The sequence below is a fragment of the Kogia breviceps genome, chromosome 3, assembly GCF_026419965.1.
Source record: "Kogia breviceps isolate mKogBre1 chromosome 3, mKogBre1 haplotype 1, whole genome shotgun sequence".
In the NCBI taxonomy this organism is placed as follows: Eukaryota; Metazoa; Chordata; class Mammalia; order Artiodactyla; family Physeteridae; genus Kogia; species Kogia breviceps.
The window spans coordinates 50,217,971-50,237,219 of NC_081312.1; the positions used below are offsets into that span (position 1 = coordinate 50,217,971).

General features: G+C 39.6%; 2 protein-coding genes across 4 annotated transcripts in view; one reads left to right on the forward strand and one right to left on the reverse strand.

Moving 5' to 3' along the window:
* ATL1 (atlastin GTPase 1) overlaps window positions 1-8,938 on the reverse strand; it is a 90,320-nt gene extending 81,382 nt beyond the window's left edge. For both annotated transcript variants that reach the window (XM_067028484.1, XM_067028483.1), the window contains exon 1: window positions 8,605-8,938. The gene's annotated coding sequence lies outside the window, so the exon portion shown is untranslated. The remainder of the gene's footprint in view (window positions 1-8,604) is intronic.
* Window position 8,939: 1 nt separating this feature from the next.
* Window positions 8,940-19,249, forward strand: part of MAP4K5 (mitogen-activated protein kinase kinase kinase kinase 5) — a 147,236-nt gene continuing 136,926 nt past the window's right edge. For both annotated transcript variants that reach the window (XR_010839564.1, XM_059057085.2), the window contains exons 1-2: window positions 8,940-9,142; window positions 9,350-9,566. Coding sequence is in view for 1 of the 2 variants with exons in the window: in XM_059057085.2 (XP_058913068.1) it covers window positions 9,459-9,566 (108 nt within the window). In the remaining variant the exon portion in view is untranslated. The remainder of the gene's footprint in view (window positions 9,143-9,349; window positions 9,567-19,249) is intronic.

The window sequence follows — 19,249 nt, forward strand, 5'->3', positions numbered from 1 at the left end:
ACATTCTACATTTAGTAGTTGGCATTTCCTCTGCCACCTTTGTTTGTTGAGTACCACTATCCACTTCGTGGATTCATAAAATCTAAAAAAACTTCACTGTATCATTTACCATCATTATTCTTTCTAATGCTCAAATTGCCCTAAACTTGACCAATGGTAGCCCCTTCAAGTTAACACCTGTGTCCTTTTAACATGTCCTATTTGTCTTTGATCATTTTCCTTGTTTTCTGGCACAAGAAAATGTTTCAAGTTTCCCTTATATTTTCCCTGCCTCAGAACTAGGATTAACTGTTCCTCCAAGAAACTCTGGCTGCTTGTAATGAGAAAAGGAATTTAGAAACCAAGATCTGAATGCTAGTTGTGCTCACTGCTAGCTGGAATTTCACTGTTTCAAGACTTTCAGTGGACATTGTTAGAATACATTTATTTTTTAAAACCATAAGTTTAATCTACTCTAAAGAAATACCTCCAACAGTATGAAAATACATACATACAGAGTAATTTATTGCAGCATTTTTGTTATTGCAATGTATTGGAAATAACCTAAATGCCCATATATAGGAGAGTGGTTAAATACACTATAATACATGTGCACAATGGAATACTATGTGGCTATAAAAAAGAATACAGAAGATCTTTATGAACTGATACATACTGATTTCCAGAATACACTGTTAAATGGAAAAAAAAAACCCAAAGCACAAATACTTAACCCATCCTGTAAGAAAGAAAAGCATATAAAAAAAGTATGTGCTCATCTGTGCAAAAGAAATACAGGATAAACCAGAAACCAATGAGATAAGTTATCTACAGGAGATGAGTGGGAATAGGATGGAAGCAATGGAAGAATGGGAATAGAGTAGTAAGGATTAGGAGGACTGATGCTTCTCTAAGCGTAACCTTTTCAAAAAGCCCTAACTGTTAGAACCATGGAAATGTTTCACATTCTCCAAAATAAATAACTAAAATCAATCATGGTGGGATGAATTGGGAGATTGGGATTGACATATATACATTAATATGTATAAAATAGATAACTAATAAGAACCTGCTGTATAAAAAATAAATTAATTAAATTAAAAAAATAAAATCAATCAGGATATGGGGCTAGGGGTGGAAGGAACTCAAAATGGAATTGCAAACAGTTAAAAAAAAAAAGTGAACCTAACTATATGAACAGGGGAATAACATAACTATACTGAAGTGTCTTCTAAACCTGAGGAGCTTTAGAAAATAGCATTTTGATTGTACACAAAAACTGTATACAAGTATTGCTCTTTAGTTTATAATTTTTTTTCTCCCAGGACATACATGGGGTAGCAATTCTGAAATTATTTATGTTTGCACTAGAATTGAACAAATATATCGTGTGTAATCAGAGCCAAATTTCTTGCTTTTGGAGATGAAGTTATAATAAGGAGACGGGAAGGACAGGATGAACCCTGTGGTGTTGAACTGGAATCTGAGGTATCAGTATGATACAGTAAAAACACAAATAGCTGAATTTTTAAAAAATGGGCAGAGGCTCTAAATAGACATTTCTCCATAGAAGATATACAAATGGCCAAGAAGCACATGAAAAGATGATTTAATGTTTTTAGTCACTAGAGAAATGCAAATCAAAATTTGAAAAACTACAATGAGACATCACCTCAGACTGTAACCAAAAAGAAAGACAATAAAAAGTGTTGGTGAGGATGTGGAGAAACTGGCACTGCTGGTGGGAATACAGCCACTTTGGAAAACAGTCTGGCTGCTTCTCAAAAAGTTAGAGTTACCAATTAGCCCAGCAATTCCACTCATAGATATATACCCAAAAGAAATGAAAAACACATGTTCATGCAAAAACCTGTACAGGAATGTTCATAACAGCATTGTTTGTAGTAGCCAAAAGGTGGAAACAACCTAAATACCAATAACTATCAATGGATAAACAAAATGTGGTATATCCATACAATGGAATATTTAGCCATAAAAAGGAATGAAGTACTGATAAATGCTACACCATGGATGAACCTTGAAAACATTATGGTAACTGAATGACGCCAATCACAAAGACCACATATTATATGATTCCGTTTATATAAAATGCCCCAAATTGACAAATCTATAGAGACAGATAGTAGACTAAAGGTTGCTTAAGGCTAGAGAGGGTGGGTGGGAGGTTGGGGAGAAACTGGGGAGCAATTGCTATTGAATACGAAGCATCTTTTGGGGGTAATAAAAATGTTTTAAAATTTTTATTGAAATCAATTCTGTTCAACTCTGTGAATATACTAAAAATCACTTAGTTATATAAATTGGTGAATTATATGGTATGTGAATTATATCTCAATAAGGCTGTGTTTTAAAAGTCAAAGTCAAGTTTATTTTAAATCAGAAATAAAGAAGAAAAGGTATTTGTACTTTAGTACTCTAGATCCTCTCTCTTCCTGACTCCTCTGGGATATTACTCCAAAAATTATTCCCTCCCTCCTATATCCTCAATTATTTTTTCTTCTCTTGGTTCCTTCACCATGCTCATTTCCCCCCCAAAATCTCTCAATCAGGAGTTTATCAGTAATTGATGATCCAACTTGCTCCTTCCCTCTATAAACTAGCAATCTTGTTAAAGTATATCAGTTAGGATGCTTTTGGCTGTAACTCAAAATGGCTTAAATAAAAGGACATTTACTGTCACATAATTTTTTTGAAGACAAGTTGGTTCTATGGTGGTTCATTCATCAGTGCAACATCATCATGGATTAGTTAGGATAAAGAATTGGCTGCTGTAAAAAAAAAAAACTACAGTGGCTCAAGACACTTATTTCTCTCTCATGAAATAATCTGAGTGTAAGCCATCCAGGGCTAATATGGTGGCCTCTTTATACTTTCTTCCACCCTTAGCTTGGGACTTCCATCATGTAATCCAAGATGGCTGCTTGGACATTCACATCCTCATTCCAGCCACATAGAAGGGAAGAAAAGGAAGAAGTGGATATATCCAATCTGAGAGTACAACTCAGAAGTTGCACACATCACCTCAACTCAAATACCATTGACCATACATGTCCCACGCAGTTGATAAATATACCATGTATTTAACTAAAATTTTGGGAATCTAATACCACGGAAAGAAGAGAAATGGATGTTGGAGAATACAAGCAGACTTTTTCACTAGGACCAAGATTGCATTCTACCATACTGTGCATGGGCTTATTTTCTAATGCAGGCTCCTGCCATAGTTCCAAAATGGCATCTGCCATTCCAGTCATCAGAGGCAGACAGCCATGCCTAGAGACAGAAAAAGGCATGTCTATGTCTTGTGTACCCTGTTAAAAAGCACTCCAGCAGACTTTTCCTCATGTGTCATTGTCCACAATGGTCTAAGCCTAAACCATCCCCTTAACAAGAGGAATGAGGATAGGCCAATCGACATTTACCCCCTAAAATTGGGGAAGGTCTCAGTGTCCTTTAATGGACATAGCCACTCAGAAAAGGTCCACAAAATTGTGGTTCTGATAATACAGAAAGAGGATAGTTTCTGAGCAGAATGCCCAAGGTCATAATCATAGCTTCCATTTCCCCCTTACCCTCCATTAGTATCTCAGCTGGTAGGGCGATCCAAACTTTACTCCGATAGGATCCAAGTCCTTAGTGGTCTTATATTTACTGGATTGCTGCAGTTTCCCATTGTTCAGTGATTGTGGACATATGAAAACCAAGAGGTACCCTAGTGCATACCTGGGGTTCCAGATATAGTCCTTATTCTCTTTGTCGAGAAACAATCAGTTTCCCCTTCATAATTAAGACCAATCACCCCAACCAGTACAATGGTCCCCTCTCTAACTGTTGGCTCAGTGGTCTGAACACCTCATATAGCCCAGGTGGTAGTGTCAGCTTCCTATTTAATGGAACTGTGACTGGGTTATCTAGGCAAAGTATCTGTTCCTTTCCCACTAGGGCCTTCAGATCCACCAAGCCCAATGTTTTAGAGTCAAAGTTGTACAGACAAAAATTCTTCAAGTGAATTATTAGGAATAATAAAAGGGTCACTCCTACCTCCACCCCCTGGTTCCTCGGCCCATGCATTCTGAATATGGGGTAGATGGCAATATATATTGGCTACTGAGTTAAATCCTATATCATATCCTCATAGGGGTTATCTCTCAGCCAACTGATCCTTCAGCAGGACTTTCCTCCATTGTATCATACTAGATGCTTCTAACTGACGGGTTTGAGGTAAGATCAGTTAATTTCATGGGCATGACTCCATTGACACACTTCCTCATAGTAAAATGAGTTTCTTGCTCAAATTAATGTTGTTTGTGATACATAGTGATGAAATAATGCATTCTGTAAGTCCATAATTGTGGTACTAGTAGAAGCTTTCCAAGCAGGGATAGTAAACCTGTATCTGGACTATGTATCTATTCCCATAAGGACAAATTGCTCTTCCCTCCATAATCAAAGGGACCTGGTTTAATTAAACTGCCACCAGGTTACTGACTGGTCTGTCTAAGGAATAGTACCTTACTAGGGTCACTGCAATGGTCTCTGCTATAAGGAAGCTAAATACACCATAGAGGCAGTAACCGTATTACCCTTGGCAAGTGGAAGCGAAGGCCACTGAATCCATGTTTAGCCTCCATTCCTATTGCCACATGGCCCCAATGAACTAGTACTAGGGTGACTAGGTAGAGGCTGACTGACATCCACAGGACAGATCATCTTGTATACCTGATTACTGGGACGGATGCCCTCTTGTGGGCAGTCAAATGGTTCACAGACATTTTCACATTCCGGGTCAATTTTGAGACTCCATCCATAATACATCTCCCATTGACTTCCTTATTTCTGATCATCTTCTTTCCAAGTTATTGCCAGCCTATTAATTACTGTGCATAAATCAGTATAGATCCATACCTCAGGCTATCTTTCATTCCTAACACAGAGGACAACCAGATGTTTTATTCAAAATTATGCCCTCTGGGAAAATTTCTCTTCATCTCTATTTTTCAGGACCACTTTACTATGAAGTAGGGCCATAATTCAGTGGCTCTATGCTTCTAGTTGGTGCTAGTATATCATCCAGACCATTAATAAACCAGGCCCAAGCTTTTCCTTCCTCTGCTAAATGACCATGAGCCCAAAGATAGGGTTCAAAAGAAGGTGGCAACGAAGTAGGGGCAGGTACAATGAAAGTTAGTCCATGTATTTTACTTGTGCCTTCCAGATCAGATCAGGTCATCCCAGTATATACCTTTCCATTTGACAATGGAATCCTGCTGCCCATGTTCAATTTATGAGTCATCAGATAAAATCCAGTTCCTAAAGAACAGTTCACAGCACAAAATCACTTAGAATCCTGTGGTCAAGTGTTTAGTATCTGCTGAGCCCTGGTAGTAAGCCAAGAGTTGCTTTTCAACTGAGCTGAATACAGGAACCCAGATATCAATTCTCATATAAACTTTAAAACCACCCTGGGGATCAAAGTTACATATCAGATGATCAATTCAAGCTGGAAAAAAAAAAGGATGTGCAATGCCTTCCTCAACTCTTCTTTTTAAAACTCCCATTTTAATGACCTGATACTGATTCTGAATGAGACACATGTTCTACTGCTCTCCAGAACAAAACAGAATTCTCCTATACTTTGAAAACACAGTTTTGGCCTCAACAGACAACTGATCCTCATTAGTAACAGAAAGAATAGTTTAACTATTTCAAAACCCAAATGATAATTATGGCAAATGTCTTCCAATATTTAATTGATTTATATTTAACAAACCTATAAAACTCAATCACATAAAATTTCAGTTTGCAACTAGCTTATGTTGGAAGATTCATCAGGAAATTATATTGTTTAAGCCTATATGTTCCATACTAAAATTATGGTCCTCATGCTCTGCTTTGCCACACTTGAGGGTTTTAATTAGCCATTCTGTCTTGGTTACTAAATTGTGAAACTTATCTAGGTAGAAGTTAAAAAAATTTTATGCCCTTCATTTTGTTTTCTGTTTTTTTGTCTGCACTGTGCTGTATGCGGGAACTTAGTTCCCTGACCAGGGATCTAACCCATGCGCCCTGCAGTGGAAGTGCAGTGTCTTAACCACTAGACTGCCAGGGAAGTCCCCGTGTCCCCCAGTTTTAAAAAATTAAGCCTCGGGCTTCCCTGGCGGTGCAGTGATTGAGAGTCCGCCTGCCGATGCAGGGCACACGGGTTCATGCCCCGATCTGGGAAGATCCCACATGCCGCGGAACGGCTGGGCCGTGAGCCATGGCTGCTGAGCCTGCGCGTCCAGAGCCTGTGCTCCGCAATGGGAAAGGCCACAACAGTGAGAGGCCCACGTACCGCAAAAAAAAAAAAAAATTAAGCCTTGGCTAAAGCTGAAACAAGAGGCCACAGATTATAAATTAGCATTTTACTAAAGAACTTTGAAAGAAGGTAAAAACATTATAAAGCATAGTGCAAACCATAAAAGGTTGTTAGGTAGATAACAGGAAAATATGGAATATATTTCCACGTCAGATATTATGAAGACACAAAGAATATATGACAGTTATATCAAGCCATACTTATTCTTATTCAATACCTTGGCATTATGAAATTTGGTGGTTTGTAAGAAACTCTTCTGTGCTCAGTTGAAAACTTTTTATTGTTATCTTACCTTCAACCTTGAAACCATATGCTTAATTGTTTAGGACGTAAAATTAAATTTATGCACTGTATGTTTATTTTATGGAAATTGAATGTGAATTTCTTTACTAACCATGAAATACTTAACAGACAAGCTATGACTTCACTGATCTTGATAAAATTAACTCAACCAGTATTTAAAAATTCTAAAGATTCTCCTGGAGTTAGTATAAAGCAGATGTTTTTTGCTTGCAACAACTGTGGTACAAGTAAAAGAATGATTATGGCAGACACTTCTTAACCACCACATAAAATCTTGACTTTTTCCATGCTAGCCACCTCTGGGTTGATGATCAAAGCATGTGGATCTCCCATTACTGGCAGCATAAAGTATCTGCACTCCAGGGTCTTGTTGAAGGCCTATGACCTCAAACTTTTTATTGCCTAATTCAAATCAAACATTGTGTTTCAAGAATAACATGCTTAAAGGAGTGTCAGAAAGACATTTATCCTTGCTTCAAACTGGGAATTCAGAGTTTTCATTTCAGGAAGGCCCATGAGGTAAGTTTTCCTAAACTCTTAGTATCAGGAAAAGATGTAACTCTCTCTCAGTTAATTGGTTTATTGTGATCTCAAAAACACTATAAAACCTGCTTTGGCCAATTTGCTGTATTGTTCTGGTATGTTATTTTTCCTTTCTTTAACATCATAGCTATTTCCTCATTTTTATCTTATGTTATAGTATGTATTTTCTGTATGCTGCCTCAAATTCTCTGAGGAGTAATGTAGGTATAAATAAATTTCAGACTAGAAAAAGGATCAATGCTTATAGGATCAAAAGGGGAAAAGAAGAAATCTATGACAGTAAATAAGTACTAGGATACCAATAGAACATTTGAAAAGATTTTGAGTCATTGAAGCCAAAAGTATTTGCCCACCAAAACAAGTGCCAAGAAGCTCTGAAAGAAGGAACTGTTCTTCAACAATTTTTTCAATGCAGCAAACACATAGGCTTTGTCCATAGAGCATGTTAAGTCTGAGCTTACTTATGTTCCCTAAATAAGTGCCCTTTGTGCACGGAGCACAAGAAAATACATATATTCCCTGTCCTGTTAAGGTGTGAATTTAATTTCTACATTATGCAATTGATTACAATGATCAACAACAGGAAGTACACTGCCCAAGAATGGAATTGAATTGGATGTTCAAAGCCACAAGCCAACATTTGCAACTTGCTCTTTTCAGATTTTTTCAGTCACTAAATGCAACGGCCAAGTGTTAGCTGGCTTTTTTGTTCAAACCTTCACTGGGCTCTAGAAATAACTTTGCCAGTATACAAACTGGCAACTTTATTTCTACCTTCAGAACAAGACTGGAACTGAAACTGCAAAACAGCTTGTTAATATCAGCCAAATTACTTCCCTAAACTCCTGTTCCATATTCTGTGCACTGTAAAGTATTTTAAAACCTTTTATATTTTGAGAACCCTCTTTATAATCCTGTAAAATGCTTTACAAACACTTCCTTGGGTGTCAGATGCAAAACCTTATCCTCTTCAAGCTGCAGATAAGGATATGGAAACATTGCCAAATACGATGTCTTTCTTGTCCCAGATCACATACTGAGGAAGTGGTAGAGCCAGAACCAGATTGTGGTCCCAGACTTTGTTTCAGATTCTGCAGAACTCGTGACCCAAGAAGCGATACCCGTGTTCAGACACCGCGTGTACCCAACAAGGATAAAGGCCATCGAGACTTCCTAGGAATTCAGACTTTCAGAAATGTCTTGGGAAAACTCAGCAGAAGACAGGTTGCACAGGTGTGCAGTGAAGCCTCAAACTCGTACCACTGAGAATGATTTGCAAAACTGGACAGTGCAGTAGGGTGTGCCGCGACTTATTTAATCTGGCACTCCACTCCCCCACCTCCTTCCCTGGTGCCCCACTGCCAGGTGACTTCTCACCTGGCCCAGTGCCCTCAACGTACCTTTTCTGAACTGGGAGGGCTGCGTTCCCTTCGCCCTCGTGCTCACCCTTCTCCCTCTAGCCGTCACTTTCTAAGATTACCTGACAAAGCGGGAGGCGGTTTAGCGAAGGCGCTTCGTCCCACGAATGCCTGGGGGGCGTCCCTAAGCCCCGAGGGTGGGAAGCAGAGCCTGGGCCCGGAAAGCACGCGCCGGCCCGGGGGGGCGCGGTGGCCCGGCCGGGAGAGTGTCGTGTCCCGAGCAGGCCTCAGGGCGGCACTCTGGCCCTGCGGCCGGCGTGCTCGGGCGGGCAGCTGGGCGCCGACCCACGCTGGCCGGGAACGTGTCTCCCGGTGACGCAGCCCCGGGTGGAGAACGTGGTGCGGCGGCGGCGACGGTACGCCCCTCCGCCGCCCGCGAGAGAACGTGCGGTGCAGCGGGAGGCGGCGACGGCGCCGGACCTGGAGCGGCCGGCGGGCGCCGGGAAGCAGGACGCTGGCGCCGGCGAGGAAGTAGGTCCCGGGCGCGGCGCTCAACAAAGAGTGGGGCCGCCCCCCTCAGGTACCCAGCCGGCCCCGGGCCCCGGCGGGCGGGGAGACCCGGCTCGGCAGTTCGCGGGCGGCCGGGGAGGGGGGAAGGGCCGAGGACGGAACGCGGCGGCTAGGCGCCGGGGACCCTTTCAGGCCCGCTGGTTCGCTGGCCCTGGCCGGGCGGAAGGGACGGGGCTGGGCCGCTCGGGGTTGTAGCCTCTGCTCGTTCCTCGTGCAGGCGGAGCTGCGGGCAGAGGCTCCATGTTGGGAAGCGGCGCCGCTCGTCCTCGTTAGCGGGAATCGGGGCGCCGCGGGCAGAGCCGGCGGGAGCCGGGCCCTGAGCGAAGATGGAGGCCCCTCTGCGGCCTGGCGCGGACATCCTGAGGCGGAACCCGCAGCAGGACTACGAGCTCGTTCAGAGGGTCGGCAGCGGCACCTACGGGGACGTCTATAAGGTGAGGCAGGCAGGGCTCTCTCCCTGCGGCCCGCTGGCTCCCGGGTATAGAGCCACTTTCTGGGGAAGTATGAGGAGTGGGGAGGATGCTTTTATTGTTGCATTTTGGAGATGCCGCGGCCGGGTTCCGTGTACTCGATTCAGGGCACCTTCTATTCACTGCTTTCTCTAATCGCTCCAACAAGGAGAACTAGGCACACCTTTGCAAACTGCCGTAGTACTTTTTTGTGGTATAAAGGCTTTTTAACGCTTATTTATGGTATCCAAGGGAGTTCGAATCCGCTTATGGAGTTGCACTTGAGGATGTTCTTGTCTTAGCATGGAAAAATGCTTCCTGGAAGACAGTAGACGAGAAAGTATGTTGACATTGCGACATTTGCATAAAAAACTTTTTAATGGATAATCTTGGTTTAAAAAGCCCTATGAAACCCTGTCTCTCAATTTTATCTGTAAGCAGTCTAATACTGGGTCAGAGTGACTTGTGCGCAAACATTACCCTATGAAGAACGATGCTTTTCCCGGCAGAAGTTTCATTATTCGTATCTGGTTGATGATTCTTTTTCTACTTTAGCAGTTCCTCTCTTTGGGATTTATAACATACCATGACCAAGAGTGGTTAAGAGCTGCTGTATTTTTATTATACTCGTTTGCTTTATTTGAGACAAATGATGAGGATGAGTTACTCTTTTTTTTTTTTTTTTAGGATGAATTATTCTTAATTTGAGATTTTAAAAAAACATCATAGAGAAGCAAACCCAGTTCTCTAAATCCACTGAGTTCTTGAAGGATGAAGAGGAAAGATTGTTTTAGATTGCCTTATGCTTTTTGTTCTTTGTTCCAGAAAGGGAGCACTAATGCAACTCACATGGGTATATCAAGGGAAATTTCCTTTGATTTGGAACAGCTTTGTTTATTGGATTAAATCATGTTAGGTATCCCATTATTCCAAACAGCACTTCTGCATATACATGAAATGGCCTTGTGTCATATGGGTAATTAACCAGTAGAAGCCTTTAGGGTATGTTGTTTTTTACAGGTAACATGGTAATATGGAAGAAAAAACATCCCTTCTTCCTAACTTTTCTGTTTTTGTTTAATATCCTCCCTATTAATAGTAACAATTTGAGGTTGTGTTATGACAGTTCTAGCACTGTTTGATTCTGTTGAGATGAAATGTAATGGGTAGGCTTTTCATTCTTTAAACAAGCATTTGAATCTTCTGTACTAGGTATTGTTCTGTATGGGATGTTGAATTAGGAGGAAGGTTCCAGCTTTTGCCTTGTGAATAATTTTAATTCAGAGTAAATAATTGTAATAGAATCCTCTTCTTTATATAGAATTAGGGGTAGTTAACTCTTAATTGTTTATTCATGGATTAGCCATGTTGTGGAATGCTTTTAAAAAAATTTAAATTCCTATTTGCCTTCTCAGTCCCACTTTTTAGTCACCTTCATCTTATGATTCACTATGTATTACACTAGTTCATGTTAGTCATACAGTTGGTAATCATCAATTCAGTTCATGTTAATAATACAATAATCTGAATTCCAATTCTGGTATTTTTTCTCTCCTCCCTACTACAAGAAAATTTAAAATGTTTTCCCCACAAAAATCCCAAGGCCTTCACCTTTTTTCTTTATAAATATAACAACTAAAGCAACTATCTGGAGCAGGATTTTATCCTTGCCAGGGAAAGCAAAGGGTTATATTAAAGGGACAGCTAATGCTTGTCTTTTACCCTGGTGCCTCCCTGCCCTCTCTCTCTTCAACAGCTCCTAAACAGAGGATCAAGACAATATTTAACATACACCACTTTCAAACACCCTCCCCCCAAATGATCCCCTTCCCTCATATTTATGCTCCCTCACTTTATGTGTATACTCATTCTTCACCATGCCAGCCTCTAATTCCTAAATATCCTCAAAACCCTGGTTCCTTGTCTTTGTTTTCCTTTGTTCTAATTACCTGGAATTACCTCCCACCCCCATTTCCAACTGTTATAGCCTACCTTACTCAAAGCCTCCAGGAGGCCCCAGCCCCTCCCCCTTATCTCTCCAACCTCATTTATTACTCTTCACCCTCCCTCATTCTCTTCTAGCAACACTGGCCTGCTTGCTCTCCCTTAAACATAAGGAAGAGCAAGCAGGCCAGTGCTGCCATCTTCCTACCTTTGGGCCTTTGTTCTGGCTATTGCCTCTGCTCAGAATGTTTTTACTCAGCCACATGGCTTGCTCCCTTCCCTCCTTGCTTTTATATCCTCTCAGTCTTTTCTTCCTACTTCTTTTTTCTTTGCACTTATCACCATCTAATGTCATTAAAAAAAATTTATTGGAGTATAATTGCTTTACAATGTTGTGTTAGTTTCTGCTGTACAATGAAGTGAATCAGCTATATATATACATATATCCCCTCCCTCTTGGACCTCCCTCCACCCCCCCATCTCACCCATCTAGGCCATCACAGAGCACCGAGCTCAGCTCCCTGTGCTATATGGCAGGTTTCCACTAGCTGTCTATTTTACACATGGCAGTGTATCTATGTCAGACCTAATCTCCCAATTCATCCCACCTTTTTACTTATTTTTTCTTGTTTATTATCTATCTCAATCCACTAACATACTCTCTGAGGGTAGGAATTTTATCTCTTTTATTCACTGCTCTATCTCTAATAGTTCCTAGAATTATGCCTGGCACAGAGTAAGTACTTTCTGAAAATTTGAGGAATGAATTAATGAATGGCTTTCAGTCTTTCTGTCCCCTAATTCTCTGGGCATATCCTTTATACTTTATACTTACTGGGCATATCTGGGCATATGCAACACTAAGTTAGCATTTAATACTCTATATACTCCTGTAATGCCTATTACGATATCCTGTATATGTATTTTTATTACAAATTTCAATTATTTGAGTCCTCCAAGAAAAATATTTCTGGCAAACTTTCATAGTATATCCATTTTCAGCATTTGAAGTCCTACAGAATTTTATCAGTTTATATTTACTCCTTAATATGCCTAAAAACATGTAACATTCAAACTGTAGTGCTGAAGTTTTTAACTCAGAGCACTTAGAGTAATTTTGTTATTTATCACTGTGTTTAGGATGAGCTGAAAATCCTAGGAAGTTTTAGAAGAATTTCAATCTGTGCTGTAAACTAGCAAAATAATTACAGTGAAGAATAATGCAGGTAAATTAGTTGCTGTTCTAGTCAGATATTATCCGTACTTCTTTTTTTATCTTATGGAGCTGGAGCTTTAAAAGTACCACAGCTTTGAGGTTTTTTTGTGATTTATTTGAATGGTTTTCAAAAACACAGATCCCCTTTGAAGCGCCTGTCTTTCCTGAGACTCCTTAAGAGGGGAGAGCTCCATCTTAAACTGGCTATTCCCTGGTTGAAAGAAGAATACTATAAAGCTTCTTTTAGATAAATAGGGTAAATCATTGAGGGTAAAAGCAGGAAATAGTGGAGGGGAAAGAAACACAAAAGAGGAAAGAAATGTGGTGGAAGATGAAGGATTAAATTTCAACTGAGCAAATTTTATTTATAATTATTAATTTTTAAATCTTCTAACAGGAAGAGGAAGCCTGGAGATTTAGTGCCTCTACTACCTTCTGTCCATAGTGATGTGGACTGTTGTAGTATCATGATACAGTTCACAATTAACAGTACAAGCCATTTGGATGGTCTTTATCCAAATATTTAGATCAAAATTGTCCCCAGTCTAGATTCCAGAGAAGTTTTAGTAATCTTTTTAAAATTTTTTGTGGGTTATAAATTTAGAGTGGGCAATCTCATGTATTTTTTTCTAACCTGTGTTGCTTTTTCCGATTGATTATAAAAGTGTGACATGTTTAGCTCCAGGAGGACAGGAACAGATGTCTCCTGCTTTTCACTGTACAGTAGCAGAGAGATAGATGCCCAATAAATATTTATTGAACGATATTAGTTGTAGAAAATTACCAGAGGTGAATACTGTTAATAATTTAATACAGTTTATTTCAGGCTTTTTTCCTAAATGTTTTTAAACCAGTATGTTTAAACATGGCTTTAATAAAATTAGGATCATGGTGTATCTCTTTTCTACTTGATTGGAATGGCCATCATTTTCCCTGGTCTTTAAATAGTCTTCAAAAATACCATTTTTAAAGGACCCATTGAACAAACTCTCATTTAGTTAATCGTTATGAGTTTCATATTTGTTTTCAATTTTTAATTTTTACAATTTTAAATGTTATAATTTGTGTAGAAATCTGTGTCCCACAGTCATATCACTTCTGTGGGTTCTTTGGGTGCTTGATGAACTGGGTCCACTGTAATGAATCCCTTTTGTATATATGCCCTCCCTCTCTCTTCCCCAAGCCAGAAGTCACAATTCTGGAATGGCTTTTGATACTTTAAAGCTTACCCCAGGATCCCATTGTATAGAGACAAAGCTTGTTACATCACAACACTTCTGTAAACATTCATTTAGTCAAGAAATACTTATTGAGTGCCAAATGTATGGTAGAGTACGGCGATGCAAACACGAGAAAGAGAAAGTACAGTATCAACATATAGGAACATATAATGTAGTCAGGAAAACAGACATGTAAACTGTTATAATTTGGTAAGTGCCAGAATAGAAGTGAAGTGGAAGATATGCCCAACTTCGTTTTTTGTGGGGACTGGGGAAGGGAGGAAAGGAGAGAGAAAGAACTGTGATGTGAACCAAGGAAGATTAAAAGTGGAGGGGACATTGACTGGATTTTAAAAGAGTGCAGGGTGATTTCCAGGTGCACAAGACAGGAAAGAAATTTTAGGCTGTGGGAATAGGGTGTGCAAATACCTGGTGGCTTGAGAAACCATAGTGAGTCTTGAGGGATCTGCATCTGCTTTTCAAGTTTGATGTGACCAAATCTGGCAGGGATTCCATAGATGGCAAACAAAAACTATTTTCTGGCAGAAAAGGACCAGATAATGGACCTTGTATGTCATAGCAAAGAATTTGGATTTCTTCCCATAAACTGAAGAAAGACTTTAGGAGGGAATCTCTCATGGTGTAGAGGCTGGATTAGATAAAGTTTCTGTAAGTATAGGGATGAAAGGAAGTGATAGATTTAGATGATCACATTTACCTGGTGATGAGTGAGGGACAAACAGGTAGTGGCATTTAGAATTTCTGCCTTGGATGACTACATTGGTGCCATCAACAGAATTAGGAACTACCAAATTTGTGGGGTCTGGATCTTGTGTTTGGTTTTGGATGTACTACAATGTATAGGTGGTTATGTCCCGTGCATGGTAGGAAGTTCAGCTCTGGCCTTAAGAGAGCTGGACTGGGGATACAGGTTTGGGAGTCATTGTCACTTTATGGGGTGGTTCCTGTGTAGTATAGGTGAGGTCACCCAGAAGAGTGCATTTGTAGGAGAGCTGAGTAAAGGCAGTAGTCTTAGAGTAGTGGCAGAAGAAAATAATGTAATGAAGGTGTCTGAGAAGAAACAAAATGTTATGATGAAGTTCTTTCCATAGAAATCAAGAGTTTCAAGAACTCTTCTCTGTCATCTCCTGTGTTCATTCTTGTTTCCTCCCACTCTAGTAAAGCAAATGTTTTCATCTTCAAAAAAATAGAAATCTGAGGTTTTGTGTCATTCCCTTTTATTCTCCTTGTCCATAGAATAAAGTCTTAGAATGATATGGCTTTTAAGGCCCTGCCTGTCCTGAGACTAACCATACTGAATTTCCTTCAGTTCATTATATGCACTGTACTCTGTCCTTAAGGTTTCTGCAGGTACTATTTCCTTTAACTAGAACAGTCTTCCTCTTGTTTTTCATCTGTCTTCTACTGTTTGCATTTCTCTTTAAACATTGCATTTTCAGTGAGGCCTTTTCTGTCCTTTAGATAAGGTCATATCTGTCTGCTGTTCGACTTCTTGCATAATACTTATCATTTGTCACTCATCATTGTTGCTCTCAGTCTTCCTTCTCTGCTCAAACTGCAAGACCAGGGACTTGTGTTTACCACTGAATCAGCTAGCCTAGCATAGTGCCTGGCATATAATAAGTGCTCAATAAAAATATTTTGAAGGAGTGAGTAACATAGTGGTCATTTAAGTAAGGAGTTGAAAGGGTTCATCAAGAGCAGAAGAGTTGAGGTGTGAATGGTCAGTAAGGAAATAGGAGAAATGTAGACCACTTTCTGAAGCAGCTTAGCTATGAAGGGGGAAAGAAATGAGACACACAGATGTTTTTTCCACTGTTTTTTTTTTTTCTTCCATTGAGACTGATTATAGTTTTCCAGTTATTATTCTTTACAATTGTCTTATCACTCAATTGACCAGGAGTGTTGCTGAGTTTAGAGAAGAAATTTCACAGAGAAGGCAATCAAGACAAAGAATTTGGGAGGAATTGAAAATTTAGGAAGATTATATGTAAAAATTTAGGATGGAATTGTTGGGGACCAAGGTAGGGGATAAATTTAAGACCTCCTTCCCTCTCTTTCTTTTTCCTCCCTCTTTCCCTCTCTCCTTCTCTGAAATAGAGCCTCCATTGATTTCCAGCCCCAGTTGTTCCCCTATGGGTATGGTTAGGATGAGGCACATTGATGAATGGGGAACTGGAATGCAGCTGAGGAATGACAGGATGGAAAGGAGTATTTAAGATTCAACCAGTATTTATAGAGAGCCTCTGATGTGCCAGCCACTGTTCTGGGGTCTTGGAATACACCAGTGAACCATGTAGACAAAAATTCTTGCCCTCAAACAATAAACATAATAAATTAGTTGTATGATATGTTAGAAGGTGATTAAAGATGTGGAAAGAAGAAAACACTGAACAAGTTAAGGGGTTCAGGATTGCCAGGGTGGGATGGGGAAGGCAGGTTGAGGAATTATATTGGGATGGACAGGGTAGGCCACATGGAGAAGGTTAGATTTGCTCAGAGACTAAGGATTGACCAAGTGGATATCTGGGTAACCAGAGGATGTCTTAACTATCTCTCTCTCTTACTGAATCACCTGAACCTATCTCTACAACTAAATTGTAAGCTTAGGGTTAGGAATTAGAACTGAGACACAGTCATTGCCACCATTGCATCTCATTGGCTGGTGCAGGGGTACAGGTCATTGTGATTTTAGTTAAGTTCAGCAGTTGTATGTAAGTTACCCATTTCTATGTAATTTTTAAAAAATTTTATTTATTTATGGCTGTGTCAGGTCTTTGTTGTGGCATGTGGGATCTTCGTTGCTGCACACGGGATATTTTTGTTGCAGTGCGTGGGTTTCTGTCTAGTTGTGGCATCCGGGTTTTCTCTCTCTAGTTGTGGCGCATGGGCTCCAGAGTGCGTGGGCTCTGTGGTTTGCAGCACACAGGCTCTCTAGTTGAGGTGCGTGGGCTCAATAGTGGTGGCACGTGGGCTTAGTTGTTGCATGGCATGTGGGATCTTAGTTCCCTCACCAGGGATCAAACTCATGTCCCCTGTATTGTAAGGCGGATTCTTTATCACTGGACCACCAGGGAAGTCCCTCTATGTCATTTTTTAATAGCATGATTTTGCAAACAAAAGATATGTAGCTGCTTCTACTATATCTTTCCCCGCTGGTGTTCTCTAATCTTTACATGCTAATAAAATAGACATGCCTAATGGCCCCAAATGTGAAGGTGATAGAGGATGGATGTATATTCTGCTGGTACTTTCTCTGACGTTTGATATCAAAACATCACCCACTTCTTCTGTTTTTTTTTTTTTGGATTCTAACACAGTTTGTGTGAATATACTATCCTTTCTGTGTCCTGGTAATCTGACATGAGAGACTGTTGGGTTGTCATGTTAGGGTGAGAGAGAGTGAATAACTTGCAAAAATAGGTTAACAGCAGGAAATAAGAATCTTATTTAAAATTATGCTTTTTATTAAGCTAGTGGGTATCTTATTAAAAGTTATTTAATTAGATATTATGTTAAATATTGTGAAAGGTTACTATGAAAATAAAACATGTTTTATTAGGATGAAGTGTTCTGTTATGGATGTTTACTGTTTTGCAAATCATCTGGTTAAACTCTTGTTTTGTATTTATTTTTCTTACTGTGTAGAAGTAGGCTTATGTTATGACTGCCTGGAAAAAGACCATGGTTCTGATGGTGGATTTGAAGCTCTGGATCATGGTTAGAGGCAAATAATTTAAAAACACCTTTCTACTTTCATAGAAATGTTGTGAAAACTATAAAAGTCTTAAATACTTTCAACATTGTAAAAATAGACATAAAACAGTGCCATCACTGGTGCAGGTATATAAATTCTAGTTCCAAAATTGACTTTTAGATACAACTTCTGCCTTAGGCTTATAATGTTTCTAGTATTTTTATTTTCATAGGTTCAGTATTTTCACTTTAACCATCATTTCCAGTGTTTTTGATGAAGACAATGGGATAGAATGCAGATGGACTTAGATTTCTTATTCCAGTTTTCCTTTCAGAATTTATAAAAGTTACACTCTTAGCTTAAAATTGTGGTTTCAGACCAAATACACAGGAAGAGAAACATGTGATACTTATTAACTTATAAACAAGTGATAACTTGTGTTTTCAGGGCTTTGTTTTCAATTTGAGAACTTAGTCTTAGATCAGATAAATTGGAACAGGCACTTTCTCTTGGCTGCATTGGACTATTTTGAGTATATGTACGTGTTTGAATGTTAGTAGAAGGCTATTGCTTTTCAATTATGTGAAGTGCTATTTAAGTTAGAGAGTGTAGGTAACTCTTTGAAAAAGGCAAGATGAATTTATGTCTAGAGTACCTATGTCTGTTAAATGTCATAATCTCCCACTGAGATTTTGAGAAGATGATGTGGGAAGCCAGGATGAAAGCCCAGTCTATCCTCAGAGGTGTTTGGGCCCGTAAGTGATATAGGCCCCCACCTTCTAACATTTTTATAAAAATGCAATTGGATTAAAATGAATGAGTGACTAATGTTTGTTTAGCTCTTTCATAATCAGTATATTACTTGTTTCTGACAATAATCCTATGAGGTAGGTCGGACAGATGTATTATCATCTCTAGTTTACCCAAGAAGAAGTTGTATGATATTTGCTTGTATCATAAGTTGTATGTTGTATATTATGTTGTATCATAAGTTGTATGATATTTGCTCTAGATCTTACAGATAGTAGGTAGCACTACGAGGACATGAATCCATATCTTCTGACTGTATAATCTCTGTTCTTTCCACTATACCAAACTGCCTCGGGACTACATCTTTAAATTCACTGCTGTATACGTAGCCCTTAACACATTGTCTAGCACATAATAAGCTCTAAGCAAATTATGGGCAAGATGGTCAGGTGAGACTTGGCAGCCTTACCCCTCTGCTGAGAGGTGAGGGATTTTTTTGGATTGATTTGAATATGCATATAAGCTTCAGGTCTCAGCACCAACTTTCAGAAGTACTATTTCCTGGTTACCCACCTGGTCATTACTCTTACCCTTAAAACTTCCAAATTGGAGCCCAGGCTTGACTTGCTTTTACTGTGGAGATGAACTTATCAATAGCTCATAGCCACCCTACAATGTTAATAAGTAAAAAGAGAAACTTTTTTTTCTTGGTTGTTAGACATCCACCCTGATGTGCCTTCTCTTGTGCTTATTTTGTTGGAACTTTAGACTTACTGTTACCTAAGATAACTGAGTCCCATAGACTAGATTTGGTAATGCT